At 47.4% G+C, this 26,410-nt stretch overlaps 10 protein-coding genes across 10 annotated transcripts; 7 read left to right on the plus strand and 3 right to left on the minus strand.

Moving 5' to 3' along the window:
• Positions 1 to 113: 113 nt before the first annotated feature.
• Positions 114 to 1,751, plus strand: N7517_011476 (flavin-containing monooxygenase; the record flags this gene model as incomplete). Its single annotated transcript, XM_056729199.1, has 1 exon — positions 114 to 1,751. The coding sequence occupies one exon, from the start codon at positions 114 to 116 to the stop codon at positions 1,749 to 1,751; it is 1,638 nt and encodes a 545-aa protein (XP_056575014.1).
• A 240-nt stretch (positions 1,752 to 1,991) lies between these two features.
• N7517_011477 (uncharacterized protein) lies at positions 1,992 to 4,135 on the minus strand (the record flags this gene model as incomplete). Its single annotated transcript, XM_056729200.1, has 3 exons — positions 1,992 to 3,867; positions 3,919 to 3,998; positions 4,046 to 4,135. The coding sequence occupies 3 exons, from the start codon at positions 4,133 to 4,135 to the stop codon at positions 1,992 to 1,994; spliced, it is 2,046 nt and encodes a 681-aa protein (XP_056575015.1).
• A 1,371-nt stretch (positions 4,136 to 5,506) lies between these two features.
• On the plus strand, positions 5,507 to 6,904 carry N7517_011478 (zinc-binding dehydrogenase; the record flags this gene model as incomplete). Its single annotated transcript, XM_056729201.1, has 7 exons — positions 5,507 to 5,545; positions 5,595 to 5,664; positions 5,734 to 5,801; positions 5,861 to 5,926; positions 5,977 to 6,151; positions 6,205 to 6,558; positions 6,636 to 6,904. The coding sequence occupies 7 exons, from the start codon at positions 5,507 to 5,509 to the stop codon at positions 6,902 to 6,904; spliced, it is 1,041 nt and encodes a 346-aa protein (XP_056575016.1).
• Positions 6,905 to 7,364: 460 nt separating this feature from the next.
• N7517_011479 (SDR family NAD(P)-dependent oxidoreductase) lies at positions 7,365 to 8,265 on the minus strand (the record flags this gene model as incomplete). The annotated part of the gene is made up of 2 exons (XM_056729202.1): positions 7,365 to 7,598; positions 7,645 to 8,265. The coding sequence occupies 2 exons, from the start codon at positions 8,263 to 8,265 to the stop codon at positions 7,365 to 7,367; spliced, it is 855 nt and encodes a 284-aa protein (XP_056575017.1).
• A 425-nt stretch (positions 8,266 to 8,690) lies between these two features.
• Positions 8,691 to 10,838, plus strand: N7517_011480 (alpha/beta hydrolase; the record flags this gene model as incomplete). The annotated part of the gene is made up of 3 exons (XM_056729203.1): positions 8,691 to 9,613; positions 9,670 to 9,747; positions 10,334 to 10,838. 3 exons carry the CDS (start codon positions 8,691 to 8,693, stop codon positions 10,836 to 10,838), a joined length of 1,506 nt encoding a protein of 501 aa, XP_056575018.1.
• Positions 10,839 to 11,392: 554 nt separating this feature from the next.
• Positions 11,393 to 12,768, plus strand: N7517_011481 (uncharacterized protein; the record flags this gene model as incomplete). The annotated part of the gene is made up of 8 exons (XM_056729204.1): positions 11,393 to 11,492; positions 11,546 to 11,594; positions 11,654 to 11,719; positions 11,784 to 11,941; positions 12,006 to 12,178; positions 12,240 to 12,346; positions 12,397 to 12,524; positions 12,584 to 12,768. 8 exons carry the CDS (start codon positions 11,393 to 11,395, stop codon positions 12,766 to 12,768), a joined length of 966 nt encoding a protein of 321 aa, XP_056575019.1.
• Positions 12,769 to 13,528: 760 nt separating this feature from the next.
• N7517_011482 (adaptor protein STE50) lies at positions 13,529 to 15,174 on the plus strand (the record flags this gene model as incomplete). Its single annotated transcript, XM_056729205.1, has 3 exons — positions 13,529 to 13,796; positions 13,859 to 14,020; positions 14,072 to 15,174. 3 exons carry the CDS (start codon positions 13,529 to 13,531, stop codon positions 15,172 to 15,174), a joined length of 1,533 nt encoding a protein of 510 aa, XP_056575020.1.
• A 3,174-nt stretch (positions 15,175 to 18,348) lies between these two features.
• N7517_011483 (fungal specific transcription factor domain-containing protein) lies at positions 18,349 to 20,942 on the plus strand (the record flags this gene model as incomplete). The annotated part of the gene is made up of 4 exons (XM_056729206.1): positions 18,349 to 18,437; positions 18,494 to 18,588; positions 18,704 to 20,650; positions 20,716 to 20,942. 4 exons carry the CDS (start codon positions 18,349 to 18,351, stop codon positions 20,940 to 20,942), a joined length of 2,358 nt encoding a protein of 785 aa, XP_056575021.1.
• A 121-nt stretch (positions 20,943 to 21,063) lies between these two features.
• On the minus strand, positions 21,064 to 22,336 carry N7517_011484 (NAD(P)-dependent alcohol dehydrogenase; the record flags this gene model as incomplete). Its single annotated transcript, XM_056729207.1, has 3 exons — positions 21,064 to 22,017; positions 22,110 to 22,238; positions 22,313 to 22,336. 3 exons carry the CDS (start codon positions 22,334 to 22,336, stop codon positions 21,064 to 21,066), a joined length of 1,107 nt encoding a protein of 368 aa, XP_056575022.1.
• Positions 22,337 to 23,005: 669 nt separating this feature from the next.
• Positions 23,006 to 24,794, plus strand: N7517_011485 (sugar porter family MFS transporter; the record flags this gene model as incomplete). Its single annotated transcript, XM_056729208.1, has 4 exons — positions 23,006 to 23,222; positions 23,270 to 23,967; positions 24,034 to 24,274; positions 24,334 to 24,794. The coding sequence occupies 4 exons, from the start codon at positions 23,006 to 23,008 to the stop codon at positions 24,792 to 24,794; spliced, it is 1,617 nt and encodes a 538-aa protein (XP_056575023.1).
• Positions 24,795 to 26,410: the final 1,616 nt, after the last annotated feature.

Genomic DNA, 26,410 nt, shown 5'->3' on the forward strand with positions numbered 1-26,410 from the left:
AAGATTATCGGCCGAAGGGTTATTCATACTGATAACCATATATTGATAGCTAGAACATAATCCCCCAAGTAAATATTGCATCCATTTTGACTCCGAACAGTTAAATCATAATCATGGGTAGCATCCAAGAACCAAACTTCTGCCAGAAGAACAAAGACCTCGACTACGATGTTCTTATCATTGGCGGCGGTCTTTCCGGCATTTACTCTCTATATCGAATGCGACAATTAGGCCTACGGACGAAAGTCTTGGAGGCCGGCGGAGGTGTAGGCGGAACATGGTACTGGAATCGATACCCAGGCGCACGATTCGACTCTGAAAGCTATTCATACAATTTCTCATTTTCCCAAGAAGTCCTCGATGAGTGGAACTGGTCAGAGCATTTTGCCTCGCAGCCCGAAACATTACGGTACTGCGAGTTCGTGTGCGATAAATTCGATCTCCGTCGAGACATGCAATTCGAAACGCGCGTCACGGCAGCACATTTCCAAGACGACACCAAGTCATGGCTCGTCACAGACGAAAAAGGACAGCAATACACCTCCCGCTTCGTCGTTACTTGCATTGGAATTTTGAACAACTACACCCTACCCAATATCCCCGGTGTCCTGGACTACAAAGGCGAAGCCTTCCACACAGCCCGCTGGCCCGCAGATCAAGTCGACTTCACAAACAAACGCGTCGCAGTCATCGGCACCGGAGCAACCGCCATTCAAGTAATCCAAGAAGTCTCCAAGACAGTAGGCCATCTGACTGTCTTTCAGCGAACCCCAAACTGGAGTCTACCTCTCCGAAACGCACCCATCACCCCGGAAGAAATGAACGAAATCCGAACCCGCTACCCAGAGATCTTCCGCAAATGCGCAGAATCCTGGCACTGCTTCATGCACGTACCCGACAAACGAAGCACATTCGATCTGAGCCCCGAAGACCGCGAGGTATTCTGGGAGGAACTGTATGCGCAACGCGGGTTCGCGAAGTGGATGAGCAATTTCGGCGATATCAATACGAGCAAAGAAGCGAATGCTCTGTTCAGCGAGTTCATTGCGAATAAGATTCGTGAGCGCGTGCACGATCCTATCACGGCGGAGATTCTTATTCCGAAATGTCATGGGTTCGGGACGAAACGCGTGCCTATGGAAACGCGGTATTTCGAGGCGTTTAATCAGCCCAATGTGCGTTTGGTGGATGTTAAATCAAATCCCATTGAATGTGTTACCGAGTCTGGGATTAAGACGAAGGATGAGGCCTTTGAGTTTGATATGATTGTTTATGCCACCGGGTTCGATGCAGTGACTGGGTCTTTTACGGCGATTGATTTCCGCGGTGTGGATGGGATTAAGCTGAAGGATAAGTGGAGTGAGGGTCCACGCACGTTTTTAGGTTTGTTTGTTGAAAGCTTCCCCAATATGATGATGGTCATGGGGCCGCATCAGATGTTTGGGAATATCCCTCGCAGTGTCGAGTATGCTGCGAGCTGGGTGGCACGGTTTATTGAGTTCTGTCGAGATCGGAGTATCACATTTGCCGGGGCTACGCAGCAGAGTGTGTTGGATTGGACAGAGCATGTTCATACTTGCGCGGTGGGATTGCTTGCCAACGATGTTGATTCTTGGATGACTGGTGTTAATAAGAATTTGGCGCACAAGCAGAAGAGAATCATTGCGCGATATCAGGGTCCCGCGCCTGGATATCGAAAGCGTGCGGAGGAGGTTGTCACGAGAGATTATCAGGATTTGATACTTAAATGATATGTTTCTAAAGCATCAGGGAATACTTTCAGTTTTACAGAATACGACCCCAGTAAATAGATGATGCAGCTATCTATTGCCCCCTACGGATGAGGAAAGCCTGCCGTGTCACTCATTTGTATAAAGACCGCATCGGCAATCTAGGAAAACGTAGAGAGAGCTTCGAATCCCGGGTATTACCCCATGGACGAGTTAAACAACCAGTGCATTATCTTGACACTTTCAGCATCTCTAACATAATTACATAAAAAGATTCATCTCGGTAAGGGTATCACAAGGCTCAAATAAATCCTGAAACTGAAGCATAGCATCCGCAAAGGCATCATCATCAAAGAAAAGCTCCTCGGTATGTGGAACCAGCAGTCTACCAGCAATGCCACTAGTTTCAGTAGTCGCGAATGGGAAGTAGGCAGTCCAATCAATACCATCTGCCATTTCCATATACACCGTTCCGTCGCCCATACCGAGCTCTGGACCAGGCGCTCGTTGGGAGTCAGAGTCCGGCGCGGTAGCACTAGGCCGCAGACGACCAAAGCCCGAGTGGAATACTGCGGCGGTGGGCCACATGGTGCGCAGCTGATCCACGGCTAGAGTCAAGATATCTAGATCTTCATTGGCACTCTTGGCCAGACCTTCGATTCGAAGAGCCTGTAGCAGCGCAATGAATGCTGTACCGCAATACCAGCCTGTTATGGCCATGAGGAATCGGGTTCCCCCGCGAGATAGAATATCCCGCATGATGCGAGCCATGCATGACGCGGCGAGTATTGCTGGTGGATATGCTTGTGGGAGAGGCTGGGAGGGGGAGGACCGCTGAAGGTGGATTATGATAATGACGGCCAGATATGGAAGATGAAGTTGATGAACATCTCTATTGAAATGAGTTGTGCGATCTGATCCAATCGGTAGCTGCAGATGGGGAGGGAGTGACTGGACCCAGCCGATGAGATCGCGGGCCAGCGATGCTGGGAATGCGGAAGATCCAGTGTCGCTGGAACGAGCGAGGTATTTTGCGACTTTGCCAATGATAGCGCATAGACGGACCCAATAGATGAAGACTTCAGCTTTGGTTTTATCCGTGTCTTGGGAGAAATCTTCCAATGTGGGTTCTGACAGGGTACAGTCTTCAGGGTCGATGACACATGGCTTGCTTTGACACAAAGCAGTCAGTCGCTCACGCGCAAATGCCGTCCACCATATTCGACGTCGGAGACTGAGATTGATCTGCTGACGCAGTGGATGGTTTGGCCCTGGTTCCCTGTGTACACCTAGTTGTTGGCAATGTCGGATGACCACCGAAGTCCACCACCAAGAAGAATGGCGATGGAGGATAGTTGGTGGCCGCGGGCTCCACCAATAAAATAGAGAAATAGCTTTCAACGAGGTCATGACATCTGCCTCTTCATCGTTGTAGAATCTGGTGCGAGCTCGCTCGTAGTAGCCGGCAGGACCATCATGTGGAATCATGGGTGGTTTGATATGGCTACCAACCACTGCCAGGGCATTCACGAGTAGCGGAGATCGAGTGAGCTCTTCTGAGAGGGTCTCTCGGTCTAGTACTGGACACCATGTGTAACAGTACTCCCAGTATGTTTCTGCGAATGTTTGTTGTAGGTCTGGGTCAGGTAGATTGGGTACCTCGGGCATTCTTTCAGCAATGAGCCGCTCCTGAGCTCGAGCATCTGTTTGTAACTCTGGTAGGAAGACATGACCAATTGGGTAGCTATCATTATGCTCTGAGTGGTCTTCTGTTCGCTGAGTGGCGGGAGAATCATTGGTCATGGCTTGCGTAGGCCTGCCCTGGGGATCAGTCGGCACTTGGCCTGGGGATGGATCATCTCTCATCGACCATCCGATATTGTCAAAACTTTGAGTTCTTGCGTGTTCGACATGTGCCGGGGAGATGGAAGATCTTTGAAGCAGATCTCTGGGGAAGTCCAACGACCGGCTATCATTTCTTAACCCGGCACAAGGCGGTCCAGACGGTTGACTGACAGCAAGATGATCCGGGATAGAGCCATGACGATTTATTTGGACACATGAACTGGTCTCGGTTACCGGAGGTGTCAATGGGGCCACACTTGCAGCGGGCCGACCTCGTTTTGATGGTCTCGTTCTGTGACCGGGTCAGGCCATACATCCGAAAAGCCTTGGAAGGGCTACTCACCGGCATTCCTTGCCGCCAGATTCGCACTTGGTGCAGTTATTATACCCTTGAGCCCCTCGCGCTTGCAGGTCACATCTAATCTGCAGCCGTTAGTCTCTTTGCCGAGACCGAGAACTAAGTAACTTACCTTCTTGCTATGACATGCCACACAGGCGAGCTCTGCGCGCTTCCGTTTAGTTTGATTACCAGTGAATTGTAGCCAAAGCGGTGCCGACATGATTGAAATTATGCCTGGAGGTTGCAATTACACCGTCGACCATAATACTGCCTCACATTGCGAAAGGCGGGGGACAGCTGTCCCCCGCAAAATCTCTCCCCAAACGTGACACCCTCGGCTCTTTGGATTTTGTTACCGGTAGTAATTTATCGTTTCCTTGGCGTTATAGACCGGTATTTTTCATTACATCAATTCTGAGTGCTTTTCCAGATTCGGACGTGATATTACCTCTGCTATTGTTCTCAATCGGCCGTTTTATTCGATATAAAGTCAGAAACATGACGTTTATCAGCGTATCACGGCTGTCGCACCCTTGCTTCTTCAACCCTATCAACCGTCAAAATGACTCTTTCTGTGCCAGCACCAGTAGATAGCGAAGTACCTGGCCTTCCTAAAATGGAAGGTGCAAGTGGAATCAACGGATTCCAGAAGAGGGAAGGAACTAGTGCAACACCAACTACGATGATTATGGCACAAATTCATCAAGCACATCCATCCCGCTGAACACAGACTACGCCATAAACCATGCAAAATGCGCGACGTAACTCTCGGAGCAGGCTTCTCAGATCTCCTAATAGCGCACAAAATCCAACATCAATTCATCACACTATTTGAAGCGCGAAACGAAGTCGGGGGTGCATGGTTGATCAACACATATCCGGGTGTCCAGTGCGACGTCCCTGCACATATCTACGCATACTGCGATGTTCCCTGCAGATTTGAAGGAGCAGCGCAAGAAGTTTCAGGATCTCGAGTACCACAAAGACTACAGAAAATCTGTCATCTCGCACACTAATAAAGCTTTCCGCTTTGTAGTCATACGCAAAGTCCACGAGAGCCTACTAATCGGTTCCGTTTCATAGAAAATAGCACACTCAGTATGGGATGGAGGAAGGAAGTGACTTCCAAGGTTGTCTTCCTATGTTGAGGTCGCCGATGAGTCGCCGTCGTGTTGATAGACCAATTTATATCGTTGCTACTATTTCAATCTCTTGGGCATTTGTTGCTGAATAGGTACGGTTTATCTACCGGCAATCATATAGCTGCTGGCTTTGCACTGAATTGCATGGGAAAATATACTTTTCTACTTCATTCCCACCCCGTCCTATCATTAATAGACTGAACTCCGTCCTGACATAGCATTGACATGGTGAACATGCGGGGAAGCCAGGCCGGCCGGCATCGGCTGTCCTTTCTGGGACGTAGTCTCTGTACGCCACTTTTCGATCTTCGACTGATATATCATGCATAAGTAGTCAGGTATCTATCCTCATTTACAAATACATTCGTGGTTCTCTTTGAACAATTATCTCTTCGCCAATTACAGTAACCAATTCTGAAATAATGGGCATGACAGAAATACCATCCACAATGCATGCCTGGAGAAAGCATAAAGGAAACCCAAATCCAGTATGGTAGCCGTTATATCTGACAGAATAAGTTTTTGACTCTATCTTAGGTTTGGGAAGAGCTTCCTATGCCCTCGACTCCTGCCACGGGGTTTCTGGTCAAGCTACTGGCATCCGGAGGTACCACCCAGTTCAAATACTACTCAGAATTTCAAGTCCTTCTTTTCTGATATTTCCTGTTCATGACAGTGTGTCACAGCGATCAACCTCTTTTGGACATTGAAGACCGGCCTCAGTTCAATGAGAAGTATACGCTTGTATGAAAATCTCTTCGTGGACCCAATATATTCAAGAGCAAAGTTAACCTCTCTCCCAGGGCCATGAAGGATGTGGAGAGATCATACAGATAGGAGAAGGAGTCACAGATAAAAGATTCAAATTGGTAGGAGTATCGCTCGCAAATATTGAAATAGCACTAATTCAGAAATCCAGGGAGACCGAGTGGCTCTCCTTTCTGTCCCTGGATGTGGCTTAGACACATGTTCTGAATGCTCGAGGGATCTGGCACAACTATGTCCGGCTGGAATGCACCATGGGATTGGTCAAGACGGCTTCTATGCTGAGTATGTTGCGGTCGATGTTCGGTCCGCGATCCCATTGCCTAACGGTAAGCTTCTCGCCATGAAACCATCAAGTGCCTAAACCTAATTCCGGTTATAGGTGTCGATCCAGCCGTTGCTGCAGTTGCTACTGATGCTGTCACTACAGCTTATCATGGTATTACCCGCCGCGCTGAGGTCAAGAAAGAAGAAACTACTTTCCTTTTTGGCCTTGGTGGGCTTGGCTTCAATGCGCTTCAGATTGTGCGCTCTATCGGTGCTAGGGTCATTGTTTCCGATCTGCGGCAAGAAAAGCTGGATGCTGCTCTGAAATTGGGTGTTCCATCAGAGGATATCGTTCCAGTTGGGAAGTCGGTGCAAGATTTTGTCAAGGAAAGTGGGTTACAGGGGAAGATTGATACGGTACTGGAATTTGTGGGCAGTCATCAGACTTGCCAGGATGCGCAACAGATTGGTAAATATCCTCTCTGGGTGTTCTTTTGGGCTTTCCTTTTAGCTATATTTTGCTAACACTATATCCTTCTTGAACAGTGCGTCCTGGTGGTAAGATCCTGTGTGTTGGCACCCTCAATCTCGTCAATGAATTTGACATGAAGATCGGAATTCGGAAGAGGTTAAGCATTATCTTCACATATGGTGGTCAGTACCGAGATCTAGTAGAGGTCCTTGACTTGATTGCAAAGGGAGTCATTCAGCCTCAGGTGGAATTGGGCAAGTTACAGGATTTCCCGAGAGTTCTCAAAGAACTGGGAGAGGGCAAGATTAAGGATCGGATTGCATTAGTGTCAGATCTTGTATGAGTTCATTAAGAGAAATTTAATTCATTTGTATCTTTGAATTTTTTGAACGTTGAGGATTTGGGTTTAGGATGAACAAGAGTAATCAGCCGCTTATGCGGCCTCTGTTCTTAACGACATAGGAGATCGAATAATTTGGTTTATCTGGCTCAAGATGGTTATAAAGGATGTTATATGTAATAAAATACTCCGGTGCTCTTTTCATACGTCTTTTATAACTATGTTGTATGTTTTCTTTTTAGATTATATCTCTTCGGGGCGTGGTAGCTAGAACAATATTAGGAACAATAGCACTGAGGAGACATGTCGGGATTATCACTCTTTGATAGTTATACGAAAGCGTCAAAAAGCCTTCACCGTACAGAGAGCTTTTCTATGTATAGCCGGGGATAGAAAGACATGGTAGGAAAAAAAAACTGATATGTGGATCTATAAAGGAGAAAAGTTCCAAATTTAAGCAATTTTAGGCATTGACACTTGCGCTCTTCGTCATACCAATTCCCACAGCAGCTGTTGTCCCCGCATCAACTGGTAGAATAACACCAGTCATCCACCGAGCATGAGGTCCAGCAAGGAATACAACAGCTCCAGCACAGTCCCATCCATTTCCTTCGGTCCCCAATAAGCTTCGTTTCCGGCGGGCTTCACGCGCCTCTTCACTCATGCCCTTCCCATACATCATTGGCGTATACAGCATCTAGTATCATCAGCTTGGTTCCATACAACGAAAGTGATGAACATACCCCTGGACAGACACAGTTTACACGAATCCCATCGGGAGAGTGATGGGCCGCCATAGCACGGGTCATGTTGACAATGGCACCCTTGGCAGTTGGGTAAAGCAGATGAGGCGTACCGCCCTTCAACCCAGCAACACTTCCCATGTTCACAATGCTTCCTTTGATTTCGTCGTCATTTCGGCTCATCTCTGGGATGGCATATTTGGCCATTTGGACCATACTGGCAACATTGATCTCCATACTCTTAGCCCACTGCACCATATCAACTTCCACCGCAGTGCCGGCCGCACCTCCAATTCCAACATTGTTGACTAAAATATCCAGTCGTCCAAACTTTTCAACTGTAAAGCGCACCGCCGCTTGGCAGTCTTCTTCAGATGTGACATCTGCACGAATCGCAAGCGCTCGTCCACGACCGGGTTTCGAGTTCACGATTTCAACAGTCTTGTTGGCCCACTCCAAGTTGAGGTCGACACAGATTACGTCGCAGCCATCATTGGCGAGAAGGATTGAAATCGCGCGTCCATTTCCGATTCCATCACCCAGGCAGCCTGCACCTGTTACGATGGCGACTTTGCCAGTTAAAGAACGTGAAGGGGGATCGGATGGAATGCCGGACTCCATGGTTTTCGGTTTGGTGATTTGGTTTCAATTGAGATTACTGACTATATCTAAAAAGTACACAGATGCGCATACTATCTACCCTTATACCGGCATATTTTCTCGTCCACGGCATACCTAAATAGTCCATCTTCATGCGGGGTTTACCGAATGAGATATTCTGTTACCGGGAGCCGAGCCGAGGTGATGTGTGGGGTAGAGCTGGCGATCTGTTTCTCAGTTGGCTATGTATTTCATACGCTGTACACATGTGCATTGACTATGTACTTCATACATTGTACACATGTGCATTGAGTACCCCTCCATGAGTGGCTCGACCTTTTTACTTAGCGGGGTTCATTAAATCCCGAAGACGTTCTTTGTACTTCTTTCTTATTCTTCTTGTTCTCCTTCTAGCAATAGAATAATTACCTTTAGCCACTACAATAATGGCTGACTTCACTGAATATGGTACGCCCAGCGCCGAATGGGTCGCCCTTGAGCCAACGCTGCCTGAGCTCCCTAAGGACCTCTCGGTGGGACAGTTGAAGGCATTATTAAACAAGGGCCGCGAGGCAACTGCTGCTCAAGATATGATCGACGGCCTCGGTGTCGGAGTTCAGCTGCACGACCACACAATCACAGCCCGTGACGGCACGCCCCTCGAAGCACGCACCTACCGCCCCGCCAGCATCCCAATCTCCGAGCGCCTGCCCGTTTACATCCATCTTCACGGCGGAGGTTTTCTTTTCGGAACACTTTCTTCTGAAGACGCCATTTGCTCGCGGATTGTCACCTCGCGTGTCCAAAAGGGTACGCCATTCGTGGTCTTGAATATCAACTACCGACACACCCCCGAATATCCCTACCCCACTGCTTGGAACGACGTTGAAGACGCATTCATCTGGCTGCACGAGAACATTTCCGAAATTGGCGGAATCAGCGAGCAGGTTGTTGTGGGTGGTATTTCAGCTGGCGCATGGTTGACTGCGTCATTAGCGCTGGCCCAGCTGCGCGGCGAAGATAAGCGCTTAGCGGCCTGCCCAAAAATTGCAGGACAGGTCCTCATGATTCCTTGTGTTGTGCAATGGGACCACTATGCGCCGAGACTGGAGATGCTCAAGAGTCCTGATTTGTCGAGCTATGTGCAATGTGCCAATGCGCCTGTCTTGCCGGTAACTCGAATGCAATTGTTCACCGAACTTCTTGGGCTTGTCGATACCAAAGATGCTGCTGGAGATCGACGGATGAGTCCCGGAAATGCCACCGCGGAAGAGGTCAAGGACTTGCCTCCTACTACATTTGGAATCGCAGGAAATGACCCATTGAGAGATGAGGGTCTGTTCTATGGACAGCATCTTGCTGCGAATGGGTGAGTTTGTCATATTCTTCAAAACTGGGATGTTCAAGAGCTAAATATTTCATCAGCATTCCCACCAATGTTCATGTCTTCCCCGGTGTGCCTCATGGATTTAGGAGGTACAAGGACCTGCCCGACAGCAAGAGGTGGGACGAGGTAATGAGCGACGGCATTGCCTGGGCACTAACAAGTCCTGCGCCTGGTCCATTTGAGATCAAATCCAAATAGGAGACTAAGTTGTAGGCTGAAGATGCATAAATAATTTTGGGTCTGTCAGTGAATATCAGGATCCTCTTCCTGGATATCAACTAGGACATAGTCATAGTTACCCTAGCAAAGCCAAATTGGGAATACTTTTGTATCAGACGAGAAGAGTAGGAGTATGAGGAAATCAGATCAATTCAATAGAATCAAGGAGCATCAATAAAGAGGCGAGCCGATTCACCGCTCGGACCCACAATGCCGATTGTCCGATCTGGTCGTCAATGCGAGTCTTCTTATTCATCTACTCTCCTATTTCATATTTTCTATTCTTCAATTGTCTGGTCATTATGCATGTTTATTGTTCACTACATGCAATGTAATTCTAATCCGCTTTCGACCCCGCATTGAAATCAAGGGCGGGCCCTCTCCGACCATCGCTTTTGCGCAAAGCGTTACCTCTTTTCTTGTGCGCGAGAACTAGAGCTTCTGTCATAAAAGCTCATATCGTGCCTTTACATCTTGCTCAAGCGTTGTGCGAAACCCGAACCCTACCCTCCGCAATGCCCCCTCCGCCTCCGCCTCCACCAACGGGGCTTCCTCCACCCCCGACGCCCTCGAATCCGACCTCCTCGTCAAGATATCCGCCAGCTGCGCACTCGAAGATCTGCAGGAAAACCTCCTCAGCTCCCTCCACCGCTTGGGCTGGACCGACAAAGTCACCACCCTCGCCACAGAACTCCTCCGCGCCGGCCGCTGTGAGACCTTCGACGATGTAATGGCAGCAGTGCTCGCTTCAGCAGAGGGCCGAACCCACCCCGCACTAGGGGCCAAGATCGCGAATGGTGAAAATACAAATGGAACAAAAGAGACCAACGGTATCAAAAAAGGCAAAGCCAAAGATCATCCTTACGACCCTCTGAAGTACATTGAAGAAATCGATATCCGCATTCCGGAGACGGTGGTCGACGAGGGCGTTCGCGGATTGAAGGATATCATACGAGAAGTGGCCGACTTGGAAGGCGAGCGCGCCTAACGGCGACAAGAAATAATGACAGACACCGGGCGCTGGGAAGCAGCATTTCAAAATGCGATCATGCATGGCGGGTTCTTTCTAAGGAGTACAGATTGTTTCGGCCTGGTATCAAATTTCATGGGTTTACATACGAAGTCTACGGGCGCTCTTGCATTTGAATAGACTACCAATTCACACTGGGGTTCTGAATATCCCCTTTTTCGAAACACTGCATTCCCCGTACCTGGAGCTCCGCCTCTTCCATAACTCGATGACGCAGTAGGTACCCCAGGCCCCACAAGGTCTATATGATTTAATCTCCACAGATCGGATGCCCTCGTGAAAAAGCATCTGGCATGGATTATTTCTCGTCGGTTTACTTTTTTCGGATAGCCGAATCAAGCTCTTCGGTTGAAACGCGGGGGGTGCCGGGCAAACCCCCACGGACATTAGCCCGACACTGGAGATAAAAGACGTAGACTTGGGGATGGTGTGTCCGAAATTAATATATGACAGTTCTCATTCTGCGCATCTAGCAAGAAACAAATCTTTAGAGGTCAAATATCGATATCAATATGCCCCAACTACCTCGATATGAGTACACCGGCCCCGTGGATTGCACCATTCCACCAAATCGGGCAGTATTGAAGGGTAAAAGTGTTATTATCACCGGTGGTATGTGTAGTGTATCCTTAAATTTTTAATCATTTCTCTAACCTCGGTCATAGGTGCCAATGGCATGGGCGAGGCCACAGTGCGCGCCTTTGCAGCAGAAGGGTATGTAGTGTGGGAGAAAATTCAAAACTATCCCCACTGACATTGCCTGCTCATTATAGGGCATTTGTTACTATTGCGGATCTGGACGAAATCCGAGGCCAGGAGATAGCCAAGGAGCTGAGTCCGTACGTTCACCAATTCTTGAGAACCATTTCTTTGTCCGGATATTGATATTTTCCTCCTGTGCAGCAATGCCCAGTTCGTGAAATGCAATATCACTTCTTGGGATGACCAAGTACAAATGTATGAGGCGGCAATTGCCAACTCTCCTCAAAAAAGTTGTGATATTGTCATAGCCAACGCTGGCATCAGTCGTGCCTCTGGTGACGACCTGTGGCCTTTGGATGGTGAGATATCAATGCTATGCCATAACTCCAGGAGTAGTAACTCGTTTCTGACCCATTTTGATAGATATAAATGAGCCTCCTGTCAAGCCGGAACTCAACATCGTCAATGTCAATTTGATTGGCACAATGTATACATGGAAATTGGCCATCCACTATTTCCGCAAGCAACCCGATACCGAAGACCGGGACCGTTGTTTTATTATCACCGGCAGTATGGTTTCATGGATTGATTCGCCAGTGAGTTTCATATTGGGCCAACAAGTATGGATCATAGAAGGCTAATACTTGCTCGCACAAGGCCAACTGGCAATACACCAGCAGTAAATATGGGCTGAGAGGTCTGATGCGAACAGCCCGTCGGAACTCCCACGAGCAGGGTATTCGAATTAACTACGTTGCTCCATGGTACGCATTTTTCCTTTGGTAATTCAAGATCACTCACTAACAGCGCATAGCTATATCAAAAGTGCCATTCGATCCGCCGCTTATGAGGCCGAGCTCATGGCCAAAGGTGTCGAGTTTGCGCCCCCAGAAGATGTTGCAATGTGCATGATGAAGCTTGCAACCGATAGGACAATCAATGGTAAATACTCCCCATCATTTGGATTATGAATTCATACTAACTGATATACCCGATCACAGGCCACTCACTGATGATCACGCCCAAATCAGTTTCCAAGGAGGGTTTCAAGGATGTTGGAATGGAGGACCACATCGAAGATGGGTATTTTAAGCGCACCCAAAAAGCTCAGCTTAGCATTATTGAAGATCAATGGGTGCCTGGTTGGAGTAAAGGGAGGACTGCGGAGGGAGCTGCTAAGCCATAATGATTGGCTCCAAGTTTGTAGGTGCTTGGCATCATTTTGATGAAGGTGAGGTGGGGAAGAAGTTCAATTCAATCATCCCCATAGATATTGAGTCTGTAGAAATATATCCTGCTTAGACACAATTTTCAAACTCGACGGAAAACATATTTAGGAAAAAGAGAAAAGACAAAGTTGACGTAGTTGGATATACTTCGACAGGTTCCACCGTTATGAGTCCAGACCCAGTCACGTGAACCCCATTCTCATCAGACCAGCGTCCTCTTCGCCTAATCTTGATCTTTGCTTTAAGATTGCTCCCAGACGTCAGTTTACGTTTGGCTTCAGTGAACAGAGACGTATCACTCGCTTTGACCGGTCTTACTTTCTTCCAACGCCCCTATCCCGCCGTGGCCCTGAACCGCCAACCTTCCCCGCTTTGCTCTTGTTGATTGCCGCGTCTTCGCACTCAACAACATCCCTCCTCGGAAAGGACTATCGAGAACATATTTGGTCCAAAACACGAGAGACACAGTACAACACCCCATCTGCTTGAAGATATCACGAATCCGTCCATGTTCACCTTGAAACCTTCGAGTCTTGACGTCCCCTCGTTCTACCCGCGCTTGATAAAATAGAGCATTCGGCGCATTACCTCCGATACTCATTTCGTTTGTCTTTGCTGGACCTAGTACCTTCAATCTGGCGGTGGCGCCTGTGAACCCCTCATACCATTCATCTCTACTTTCGGTGAACATTGTCTTGCCGCCAAAGATCCTCCGCCATGTCTCTCCATACCTCCTACCACGCCGATTCAGATGCGGACGATGAATATGAGCGCAGTGTGATAACTTCGCCGCACCTTCACATCGACTCGGAATCTTCTCCTACGGACTCCGATATTCATTCATCAGAACACACCCCGACCAAATTCGGACATCCGATCGATGGTCCTCGCTCACCGCGAACACTCATCACGGACTGGGGAGTCGATGAATGCAAGGAATTTTTGACATCGCTTGGATTGCTTCAATATCACGGTACATTCCGAGGTAAGCAGAGTTGTTCGGGCATATTTAGTCGCGCTCTTTACTAACCATAATCTATCACCCAGAAAATGCAATTGTCGGTGAAGCTTTGATTGCCCTGAAGCATGAGGAGTTGAAGGAGATGGGCATCAACAGTGTGGGGCATCGACTGACGATTTTGAAAAGCGTGTATGAAATCAAAGTCAAGCAAGATGTTCCCCTCGATGCAGACCATTATATTCCACTTTGTATGTTCTCAGACCTCCCGATAAAACCTCACTTCTAACCCATGCTTGCAGCGGCGGACCAGAGTATGAATGAAACTGCGACACAAGAAGATCTCGCACGTTTAATCAAATCGATCCAAGTTCGAGACGAAAAGCTCATGTTGGTTGAAACGGAGCTGCGCCGAATCACAGACGATTACCGGCGATTGCGCGAAGAAATTCTACCAGTGATCAAAATAGTAAAAGATCGGTCACACCCATTGCCTCCGCCCTCTTCTGGTGGGCAATCTTCAGAAAACTGGCACGACAGCACGGCTACTCTCACATCAACTCCTCAACCCACAGTCGAACTTTCTTCTGGGTCGAAAATTGCGCGGGCTTTCTCCAAGCGCATTCATCCTAATGGTAACACACCCAAAAACAATTCGCCAACCCACCCTCCACCTACGAGCTATGATGCACGCTCTCATCACGACAACCTTAATCCGTCAGCCGCTGCCTTGGCTGCCTCATCCCATTTGACGGCCTCAATGAATGGAGGATCACAACTATCACCTGGAATTCCTTCGCCGACATCCCCTCACCACCACCACGGTCATCCCCAGACCCTCAATCCACGATCATATACCCAACCACTCTCTAGCGCGAACCGCAACACAGCCTATGACTATTCCGAACAGACCCCGACAATACATTCTAGAGGAGACCGACTCACCCCGAGTCAGCTTCCATCGTCCCGCGCCGAGACACCATCCACTGCGTCACGTCTTGACCCACGACTCGATAGGTCTGACTCACGGGGCGGTGGAGGCGGAGGCGGCGGCGAGAATCCAAATAGCGTGGAGATCTTCAAGTCATTCCGAGTCTCTTGGGAAGACCCCTGCTACAAGGTCCTACCAGCTGCTCTTAAGAAATACAACATCAATTCTGACTGGAAGAACTACGCGCTTTATATCGTTTATGGAGATCAAGAGCGTTGCCTGGAATTACAGGAGAAGCCCCTTCTCTTGTTCAAGCAGCTAGAAAAGGAAGGACGAAAGCCAATGTTCATGTTGCGGAAGATCCACATGGACAACCCTTCAGGTACTCCGGGGCCTGGTGCATCAGCACCTAACAGTGCTGGCTTCGATGGCGGCCGACAAGGACAAATCAATCTTCCAGGTGGTGTGCTCTGATTTCACTCGAGGTCAACCTTACTCTTTCAATGCACGTGTGTCTGTGGCTTAAGATACCCGGTGACTTTCGACTACGTGTTGGGATTATTTTCTTCCGTTGCATTTGATTTTGTCGGCCATGGGATTATGTCGTGTTGGTTTTGTCGGTGTTTGGTGTGCTATGGGAGAGCCGGTATACCGTATTCGGGGAATGAATTTATGGACATTGGCGTTTTCTGCTTCTCCTGACGCTTCTATTCCAGATTTGTCGATGTCCCATGCAGCATTGTGCATCATCAGCCTTTTCTTTTTTTACTTCTTTCAAGATATCCTTGACTGGCATAGGACTTTGGTCCGGTGTTTTTTTTTTTTATAGCATAGTACATACTGAGCTTGTACATGAGATTCCCATTGTTTATTCCCATTGTCTACGGTCTTCAATTTATGTCAGTGTTTTCAAGACAGATTACAAGAATTGGCCACTTATGCAGCCTTGATTGCTTTATGTACCACTTTTACAAAGAGACTTTAATGTGGCTTAAATTAAACCATTCATAACTTTGAACTGTTCACCAAATAGTGCGCTTTATGTGCACTGAATTTCAGGTATAATCAGTTGTAATCCCTACATGGACGCTGCCTATAATTATTAATTTACGAATGTCTGAAAGATCGTGATGATTATATGAAGTAACATTATATTCAAATTACTAAATCACATAAGGTGATTGAAAAAGGTATGTGACGTCCTCTCCACAGCTAGCGCCCATAGGGTATCCCGAAAGATACCCTAGCATAGCTAAAACGTGTTGTATAAAGAGGAACGCCTTTCTATACTCTCCAGGGCCGGGAACGGAAGAAAACCCATAAAGGCCGAAGCCATCGGATAAGCCTCAGCAAGCCACAAAGTGGAGCCCCGTGAAGTTGATAGAAAAGAAAAAGAAAAAGAGTAAAGACGCGGGAGACCCGGCCGTATTTATGTGTTGGTCTTTTTTCCACGCTAGAGCTGATTGGGCCTCGGTTAAGATGTCCATATAAAATGGGAAAAATACGAAAAAAAAAATAAAAAAGAAGAGGTCGTGCCCGGGATCGAACCGGGATTGCTGGTATCAGAAACCAGAGTGATAGCCATTACACTACACAACCTGATTTGTTGAAAACGGGCTCTAAAATATGTATCATGAGCCACAGCTCCAGATAACACAGTATAGTATCCCAGGAAGCCTCTATTCCGAACCTGGTAAATCCTAGATTTTAGGGTTAGGCTTACCTATACTTTTTGTTGAAGGCTTTTCAATCTTTCCAATTGGGCAAGTAATTTGTCTTTGATAGTCGAAGTGTCTTTTTTCCATTTTGGAACCTTTAGTCAATTGGTCCACCATATAACTTGCAAAGCCCTCGGGGCTGTGATCTTTGTGTCACCCCAAGGACGCATTGCTTGCAAATTCAATAGAGTGAGACTTAGTGAGTCTATCGACATTTGTTAATTGTTGGCAAGTATCTTATAGTAATCCCGGGGCCTGTTTCGGTTGCCTGTCTCTTCCCATATTCAATGACCACGAAATAGCTGGTTGATGTATAGGTTCTAATCAATTGCATCAATATGCTTTAGCCCATGATTCATCAGAAGTTCAGCTGCTTTTACGGTTACTTCAGCGGTCTCTATGTAACCTGTTGATCCGACATTTTCTTGATGTTCGTAGATCTGTCTAGTGGTTACTTGGCCGTCAAATGGCACCAGTAGCTCAGTTGTTGGCATCAGGATTTCAATTCGTCAATTAGTGAGCAGGCTGTACCGACTTGCCACGTCAGAGATCTTCCATCTCATCCTTTCTGATACACATTGTTTCTACCCCCATTATATATATTACCACGAGCAGCCACGTTTGCAATGCCACTGTCACGGAATAGCTAGAGTTTCTTCTTCAATAGTAGGATCACGAGCGATCGAAAAGAAGCTCTAACTATACCAGGGCAGTGATATTACAAACATGACCCACGACAGATACAAACGAGTAGAAACAATGTATAATAGAAGGAATAGCGTGAAAGATCTCTGATATTAGAGCTGTGGAACTAGAGGGAATTATATATGCAGCATGGATGTGAGATACAGGTGAACCAGGCGGGTTCTAGATCATAGCGGTCAACAGAAATTGTCTCTAGGAGTGTGTATTGGTCTGCATATGCGCGACAGGGCTACGGCAGTATCTAGTGGCATGTCATTGGTTGGGACCCAAGCCATGTCAATCCTTCTAGCTCTCCAGGGCTGACTTTCTATTTCATCCAGCATCTCTTAGTGTTTATGGCATAACATTATAGGGATGGTGGCGGATTCCTTCGTCATCAAGTTGACATTTACGAGCCTGGTTCTGCCCATAACGCCCATTTTTGATCAACATGGAAATACCATAGTTAGTACTTGGGAGTATAGAAAGAATCAAAGAGAAAAAGAGAAAAAGAGAAATAAGGGAAGAAAGGAATGAGAGGAAAAATGAAATATATCTACCAGAGACCGGAAGAGTACTGCTAATGCGCTAGCCAGTATAGAGGTTATGATTATTTATTATCTTTTGGTTTATAATGCACATTATGGAGCCTGCTTTCAACAAATCAGGTTGTGTAGTGTAATGGCTATCACTCTGGTTTCTGATACCAGCAATCCCGGTTCGATCCCGGGCACGACCTCTTCTTTTTTGTATTTTCTTTTTCTCAAGGATTTCTTTTTCTTGATATTTCTTAATACGCCCTAAAGCAATAATATCAAATTAAAATAACGAGTCTAAATTTTAGCTTCGAAGCCTACTATGTATATCCGCACGGAAATACCTAACCACCCCGGGCCCCGAGTCCACGTGCTTAGTGCGGGTTTAGCCCCGGGGCCCGGGCCCAGGGGTCACCCACCCGTGGGCCCCGAATGCCCTACGACCTCGAAAGACACCCGAGCCCATGTCAAATATACCGTTGACGATGTTCTATTAGAGTTCTAACGAATTGGGTCAATAAGATATGCAAGGCTAGATTGACTACGCCAATGGCATCTACCAGTATATTCCAAGTTTAGACAGCCCTAAAGGAGAGATAAATTCAAACGCGTGACCAGCCCTGGAGCGCTACCGCAAAATTGGTTCCCGAAATCTTATTTCTGCCGATATCCTTTCACCTTCCGATACCTCATCATGACTGGGGATTTTAATGAATCTGTCGAGAGCAGTTACGTCCGGTCGCCATTGCCAACCAGAGTTCGGAGCGCCTGCGAAAGATGTCGTCGCCATAAATCTCGGGTAAAACCCCTCTGGCTAGGACCTAGTGAAATATACTGAATCCAACTTGCCCGTAGTGTGATCCTGTTCGACCTTGCTCGGTCTGTATCCGAGCCAAGGTTGATTGTCGACCACTTCCAACGACGCAACCGCGGAGGGCCACTCTGCCGAAGTAAGCCATACAGCGGGAGGCTTTAAATTTGTTCTGCTACTTACATGAGATATTAGGCGCCTGGGTTCCAGAAGAAACCCGCGCACTGACCGAAATCAATCAAATCGCTCTCCAGTGGCTACTCCGGTGACTAATACCGAAAAGTCGCCAGATGAAAATGGCCCTGGTCGCGGTGAAAGAAGCCCCGATCAGAGTAGATTGATAAATGGCCGCCCTACCAGCAATGATGCCGACTTCCCCGCTGGAGATCGGAATATGCCTTCGTCTCTCGACTGCGGTGAAGCCGAATCCGCCATAGGAATTGCTCGCAGAATCTGTCAACTTGGCAGCCATAATATTGATGAACAAATCACGTCCGCCATACCTGGCTACCAGGCCAGCAGCGGTGGTTCCTTGGCAAATTCAGCAACTGGCCAACGCATTCCGATATCTTCCATTTTGAGGCAGCCGTTCCCTCCTATGGAGCTTGTATACAGTCTGTTAGAGGATTATTTTGATGCCATACACTGGTTTTCTCTCGCCGTGTACGAACCAAAATTCAGAAAGAGCCTCCTTTCCATCGCGGATGGTTATGCATACCCCTCGCAAAGACCATTTCTCGTGCTGTTAGCCATGATGCTTGCAATGTCGTCATGGTATCGATCTCAAAAGAGTTGCACTGATCCGGCCGACAACAACGATTATATGGAGAAATTGAGCGCAGACTTGTTGGGACTGGTTGAGTCCAATGTAGTGGAATTGATGGACCAACCCTCAATCACCTCCGCCCAGACGTGCATTCTCTTAGGATCGCATCATGTCTATCACGGCCGTCCAAATCTCTCATTTTCCTTATTAGGCGCGACGATAAAGATGTCTCAGTCTTTAGGAATGCACCGGGGACTTGGACGGGGGGATTTTGAAAATATCGAGGAAAGAAAAAGAGTGTGGTGGACGATCTACACATGGGATAGGTTCGCCTCAATTACCTATGGCCGTCCACTGGGCATCAACGACAAAGATTGCAATCTTGACATGCCAACGGATGTGTTCGAGAACCCGAAGTTTGTTGCTCCAGCTTCCGGTCAGGCTAGTCCCATATGCTACTCAACCTACCAACGGGAGTTGAACCATCTTTACTTGATTGCATCGCCTGCCCTCAAGACCGTTTTCGGCTCACGTACTCTACGGACGTCCGAAGAGCTCAACGGCGACACATATTTTGCACTAGTTAGACACGCCACCGAAAACCTCCAGAAATGGCGATCCTGCCTACCGAGCCATTTAGCTTTGGATCTTAATCGGGACTTCGATCCCGATGATAGGCCGAGCTCGAGAGCACACGCCCTGCAGTCTCTGTCGTTGCAATTGACTTACGACAATGTTCTCATTGTACTGCATCGACCTTTGTTAGCACGGCAGGTTGATCATCTCTATACCGTGAACAAGCAATCACCGGAAGGAAGCAGAACAGATAACATCATGTACCATCCGAACACCGGTCCCTCCGTGGCGCAGTCAAACTTACCTTCCGACTCCACATTTCCCAATACCCAGACCACAAGCCCCGATCTATGGATGAATGCCGCAACAAGAACATCGAGGGTGACAGAAATGCCAGCTCTGGCCCAGCTCGCCACTGACAGCCATCTCGGTGCATTTCTTGCCATCAACCTATTCAACGCCGCAATTGTGTTGGCTGTGATGGCTCTTTCCGAGCCTCTTTCTGATACCGCGCAGGAAGTAAAACGCACAATTACTCGCATTCTTCGTCTACAAGATCTGCTCGGAAGACGATTTGCACTGTCGAAACAAAGCACGGCTGTGCTGAAGAATGTTGTTATCATGCTCCTCCGTCGGGAATCAGCTGCCATGCTTGCTCCAATTACCGGTACAAGCCAGGTGATGGGTCACCAGCCTTTGCAGAACCTGGCGGATCCGTCATTGATTTCTGTTGAGGATACACTTCGGATGCCGCTCGATGCAGCATGGGATTCTCGCAATCCTTTTGCTCGAGATCAGCGTCTACCCGACCTCAGTAGGGCTGATCGCCTGAATAATAGCTTAACATCTGTCCAATATGGTGAGATTACATTCATACGAGGAAGCGAAAATGATGGAACTTGCTAACGCAAATATATTTTCCAGCATTGGGTCCAGGGGATCGCTCCGGCATTCCTACTGGCGGAGAGAACCTTCAATTTCGTGAGTTTGTTGAGCCAGGCATACAGACACATGAAGTCTGGCAGCCAGCAGAATACGATTGGAGTATGCCTGGTCTGTCCCGAGAACCTTTAGAAAACAACCACCAGGATAGTGTTGAAGGCGGGTTGTATTGGTTATGGGATATGACATGGAATGGAGTTGGAGGATAGTCGGCGGTCTATCTAAAAATCACTACAAACATAAAGAGATGAAGAGAGCATCCACGTTCATCCTGGTAGTAGCATGTTCAATCTTCTTTTTATCAATAATTTAAAGTCACAAAGGCAGGAGCTATACTAAACTTGCTCTTGCCTCTTCCTCATCGACATCCGGGCCATATATCACACTCTTAATCCCACCACGACCAGCGACATTTTTGAAAGCGTCCTCAGCCTGACCGAAAGGAAATTCATGAGTGACGAGACCATCCAGCCTGATCCGGCGCGAGTCCAGCAATCCAATGGCCAGTTTAAAGTCTCCAGGCCCGTACCGAAAGCTTCCCTTGAAAACAATCTCTTTATCACAGATCTGACCAACCGGAACCGACAGGTTCGGTTTCCCCAAACCCACTTGAATGAAAGTCCCACCCTGCGCGAGGGCAAGGATACCACAGTTCAGACAAGGCTCAGCCCCAGTGGCATCCAGAGCAACATCAGCACCATCCAAACCAGCAGCCGCCAACAAATCCACCGCATTCTTATCCGCCGTCTCATCGCTCATTTGATATGTGTGCGTAGCACCATATTTCACCGCAGAAGCAAGCCGAGCCGGGACAACGTCCACAGCGACTACCGTTGACGCACCAAAGGCCCGCGCAACAGCACAGCAGAGCAATCCGACCGGCCCAGCTCCGAATATAATCACTGATTTATCCTGCATGAAACCTGCCAAGCGACAGCTGTGCACAGCTACACTCAGAGGTTCGATCAGGGTGCCGTCGCGCATGGAGATGTGGGGTGGGAGCTTGAAACAGCATTCTGCAGGTAAGCGATAGTAGGTAGCGAGTGTTCCGTCGTAAGGAGGTGTTGCGGCGAATCGCATCGCCTTACACAGGTTGTAGCGGCCGTTGCGACAATGATTGCAGGTGTTACAGGCGATGCCAGGTTCGAGGGCGACACGGTCTCCAACGGCTAGGCCTTGGACTCCGCTTCCGCTCTCTACTACCACTCCTGTTGACTCGTGACCTAGGGTTATTGGGCCTTCGACGACATATGGGCCTATCCGGCCGTGTTGCCAGTAGTGGACCTGTATGGCGAGGATTTTGTTAGATTTAATTGCATTGAGGAAATAGATATGGGAAAATAACGTGGGATTGGAACCGAAGGCATTTCACTCACATCTGAACCACAGAGACCTGTGGCCATGACTCGGACTATGACATCTCGGTCTGACTGGAGTGTGGGTATGCTGCGTTCTTCGAATGTAAATGTGCCGCCGGGATGCAGTACAAAGGCCTGATTGGTAGTCTAGATAAGTTTTTAGAGTAAGCAGGTGCAATATCAACCCATACGTTTGGGTCACGGACTAGGGCTGGGACTACCTGGGCAGCTTCTGTGACGGTCATGTTTGCGGTTTTCTTTTTGGTTTGAATGGACAAAGCTTCTGGGATTCTATTGAGCTTTAAATATTATGAATGTGGAGATTTTACCTAGCTACATTATATAAAACTTGAGTTTACGGATCCTATATACAATATATTGAGAGTTATCCGGCGGATCATCGGCTCTATGTGTCTATTATATTCTGTTCGGTATTCCCCACATATCCCGAATTCAAATCCCGGGACAGGAACCGGGACAGGAACCGGGACACTCAAATGTTAGAGGACCTGATATTCGCCACCGGAACCGAGAGGGCTCCACCTTATACTCCCGGAACCGTTCAACCCATAAAATTGAAGTGTCAAAAATTTATGTGTAGCTCTAAATGATAGTAGCGCGACTTTTCCCGGGATGAATGCCCAGAAACCAAGGCCGACTAGGTACCTCCTTGTCCAATAGCAATCCCGAGCCATAAAAACATATTCGGTAAACCACCGAGCTGGTGACCCCATGATGTACCTCAGTATCCATTTCCCCGTTATCCTGGAGAAAATTTCTCTTCTCCACGTGTCTGGGGTATAAATGTAAACCAATTGCCCGGCCAGCTATCGATGTTGTCACAAAATATCTTTTGATCAAATCCACAAGTGGTTTGTATCCTTGTTATCGTTGGTCAATTGCTCTTCAGCACTATGACCATCACGAAATCTTCCGAGCCGGCTCCCAGTGGGACCCTCAGGGAGCGTTCCCTCGCTGTCGCCGCGCAAGTTGAGGAACAACAGACCTGGCTGGAGAGGAAACTCAAACCTAAGAAGGTCTCGGCCAGGTATCCCTTCAAAGGCACACCTTTACTATATGCAACATGTGCCTTTGGCAGCTTGGGAGATGCTCTTTTCGGTTATAACTCTGGTATGACATCCTCGAATATATTGTCGCTTTAGCTGCTGACTTAATAGGTATCATGTCCGGCCTGCTGGTCAACGAGGTTTTTATAGCTCGCTTCTTCAAAAACTATGGAGGGGCCGATGGGACGACAAGTGGGGTCGATCCCTCGATTACAGGCATATCGGTTGCATGTTTGCAAGCAGCAGCGGCGGTAGGAGCACTCATAGCAGGTCGTCTCGGTGACATAATTGGCCGAAAGAAATGTGTCCGCCTCGGCGCTTTCATCTACTTCTTCAGCTCGTTTATCCAGATGTTTGCACCTGGTTTTGGAGCCTTCATTGCAGGCCGCACCATCCAAGGACTGGGCGTGGGCTTTCTCTCCATGACTGTGCCTATCATTCAAACAGAGATTGCTGCCCCTCATCGTCGAGGTTTGATGGTCGGTATAGAGTATACCTGTTTGATCGCCGGATATATGATTTCTTGCTGGGTAGACTATGGATTTAACTTCTTGCTGCCACATCATATTTCATGGCAGGGGCCCTTTATCATCCAGATTGTGTTCTCTTTTGTCTTGTTTGGCATGTCCTTCTTCCTACCAGAAACCCCTCGGTGGTTGGCGTTGAATGGTTTCGTGGATGAAAGCTTGCAAACGATTGCAGATCTACACTCTGATGGTAATACGGAAGCGGAGCATGTTCAGCGGACGTTCCTTGAAATTCAAGAAGCGGTTATCTATGAGAACAACCTTGGGAAGTCCAGTTGGAAGGTAAGGCTCCCCTACTTGTGACTTGTTAATATCGTGGATCATTAACCCTGGATCGCCATTTTGTAGGAAATGTTCACCCGATATCGTAAACGAACCATTGTTGGAATCACGGTGCAGATGTTCGCACAGATCAACGGAATCAACATCATCTCCTTCTACCTCCCGAGCACCCTCTCCTCCGCTGGCTATGATAATCGCAAATCTCTGCTCTTCACTGCCGCGAATGCTCTTCCCTACACCGCTGCCACAGTTGTTACCTGGTGGTTGGCAGATAGGTGGGGCCGAAAGCCTTTGCTCATTCTTGGAGGTCAGTTCAAGGGGACAATCAAGTTGATTAGCGACTGAAAGTTAACGATCCAACTATAGGTCTCGGTATGGCCGTACTACTGGCCATTGTCTGCGTCTTCACCGAAATTAACGTGGATGTCCAAGTCAAAGCGAACGGCCAGTATGCTTTCGTTATGCTTTACAATATCATCTACGGATTCACCTGGGGTCCAATGCCATGGCTTCTTCCTGCAGAGATCTTCCCACTCCGGGGCCGGAGTAAAGGCATGGCCTTGGCCACGACTAGCAACTGGATCTTCAACTTCATCATTGGGATGGTCTCTCCCGACGCTTTCTCTGGTATCCACGGTTATTTCTACCTGGTGATCGCAGGATTTTGTCTCAGTTCGGCCATCCTCGTTCACTTTTACTATGTCGAGACAGCACATCATTCTCTAGAGGAGATTGCTGTTGCATTCGGTGACAAGGCGTTTGCAGATTCTGATGAGGTGATGGAAATGGCTGATGCGAAGAGTGAGCAGGTGGAATACTCGGCGTGAGACCTGATGCTCTTGGTTTTGAATTATCTCATACCTCGACTTTTCCTTTATACTTTATGGTGTTCTATATGATAGAAATTGAAGGAACACCCCTCATTTATTATTAGGGCGAGCATGCTGTGACTTCGTATAATTATATTAATGATATGCACATTTCTGCATAGGCGTTGATACTACGATGCCTTGAACTTACCAAGCACAATAACTAGATTAGTAACTTGAAATCCAACATTTAAATAGGTTAAAAGAAGTCTTGCCAAAAATAAAAAGAGAAAAAAGAAAAGGTCGTGCCCGGGATCGAACCGGGATTGCTGGTATCAGAAACCAGAGTGATAGCCATTACACTACACAACCTATTTGTTGCTTCACGATTTCACAGCCGGCATTATAATCAAAATTAAGAAAATAAATCGCTTTCTCCAAAATGACGAACTCACAGTGACTTGGTATATAATCCGATCTTATATTTTCCATCTTCATCCAGGTTGTCTTCATCCCTGCAGTTCAGTTTGTAGAGCTCCCGTTTTTATGCCCGGCTTCTTAGTGTAGCCTCCCGTACGCGGAGATACCCGAGGCCATGCAGTATCACTTAGAAAATAAAATTTTATTTACATATTATACCACCACTATGTAAGATACATTAATCCTAAGCCTTGATATCTATCATCGGGTTGTAGTCTATCCCACAGGTTTTATGGGTTATCTACGAATGAACTTGACCAGATGGAAACGGTGATATATATTACACGAAAGTGAATAATCAAACTATATGGAAGTAGAGTTACATAGACTATCCCACAGGATCTCACAGATAGTATGTCCTATAATATGGAGTAAACAAAATATGCTCATAAGCTGAAGCATACTCCGGCCAACGGGTTAAGTCTGCCTACGTCAAAGCCCTGCCCAGTCGCCTGCTCGGCCGGGACTAACGCGCAGAAGGTGAAGAATAAGCCAGTCTGCATCTGCTAGAACTATACATATACATTCTCAAATTCCTCATTGGTTACTCATTGTGGTTGATGAAATTTGGGGTCATCTACTAAAGGGTATAGAATTGTGCATTGCTGACACCGAGCCAGTGCTAGCCTCAAGGGCATCGTCGTTGCAAATGCCATACTCGTAAACCAGAGAACAAGAATCATACCCACAGACGTCGCTAATTTTAAAGGCTCACTCTTAAGTGGTAAACGATAAGCTGCCCTCTTAGTCGTGCAAAATATACTAGATATGAATACTAGAATTCGTTGAATTAGCTGCTAAGCTAGCTACAAATTAGGACGTTTGATTCTGATCGCAATACCTCCATACTGGTCACAGTTATTCTGCTGTATCAACTTAGATATTACTTGATCTGACATCCTCAATGGATGTCACTTCTGTGCGATTATTTGTTCCGATGTATATATATTCAACGTAGAGAGAGACCCAATGCTATTTGGATAACGAGAAAGACATTTCCAAAACAACTAACTGATTTGAGAAGAAGAAAAGATTAATGAGGTCTAACCTACTCATTGGCAGTTTTCTAAGATCTAGCTATCAATAAAGGTCAAGGTAGAATTAACGCTCGAGTCTCTTAGGGCATTACCTGTTCGTAGTGGGTAAGTGGAGTT

The sequence above is a fragment of the Penicillium concentricum genome, assembly GCF_028827145.1.
Source record: "Penicillium concentricum strain IBT 3081 chromosome Unknown utg000006l_segment0_segment0, whole genome shotgun sequence".
Classification (NCBI taxonomy): domain Eukaryota; kingdom Fungi; phylum Ascomycota; class Eurotiomycetes; order Eurotiales; family Aspergillaceae; genus Penicillium; species Penicillium concentricum.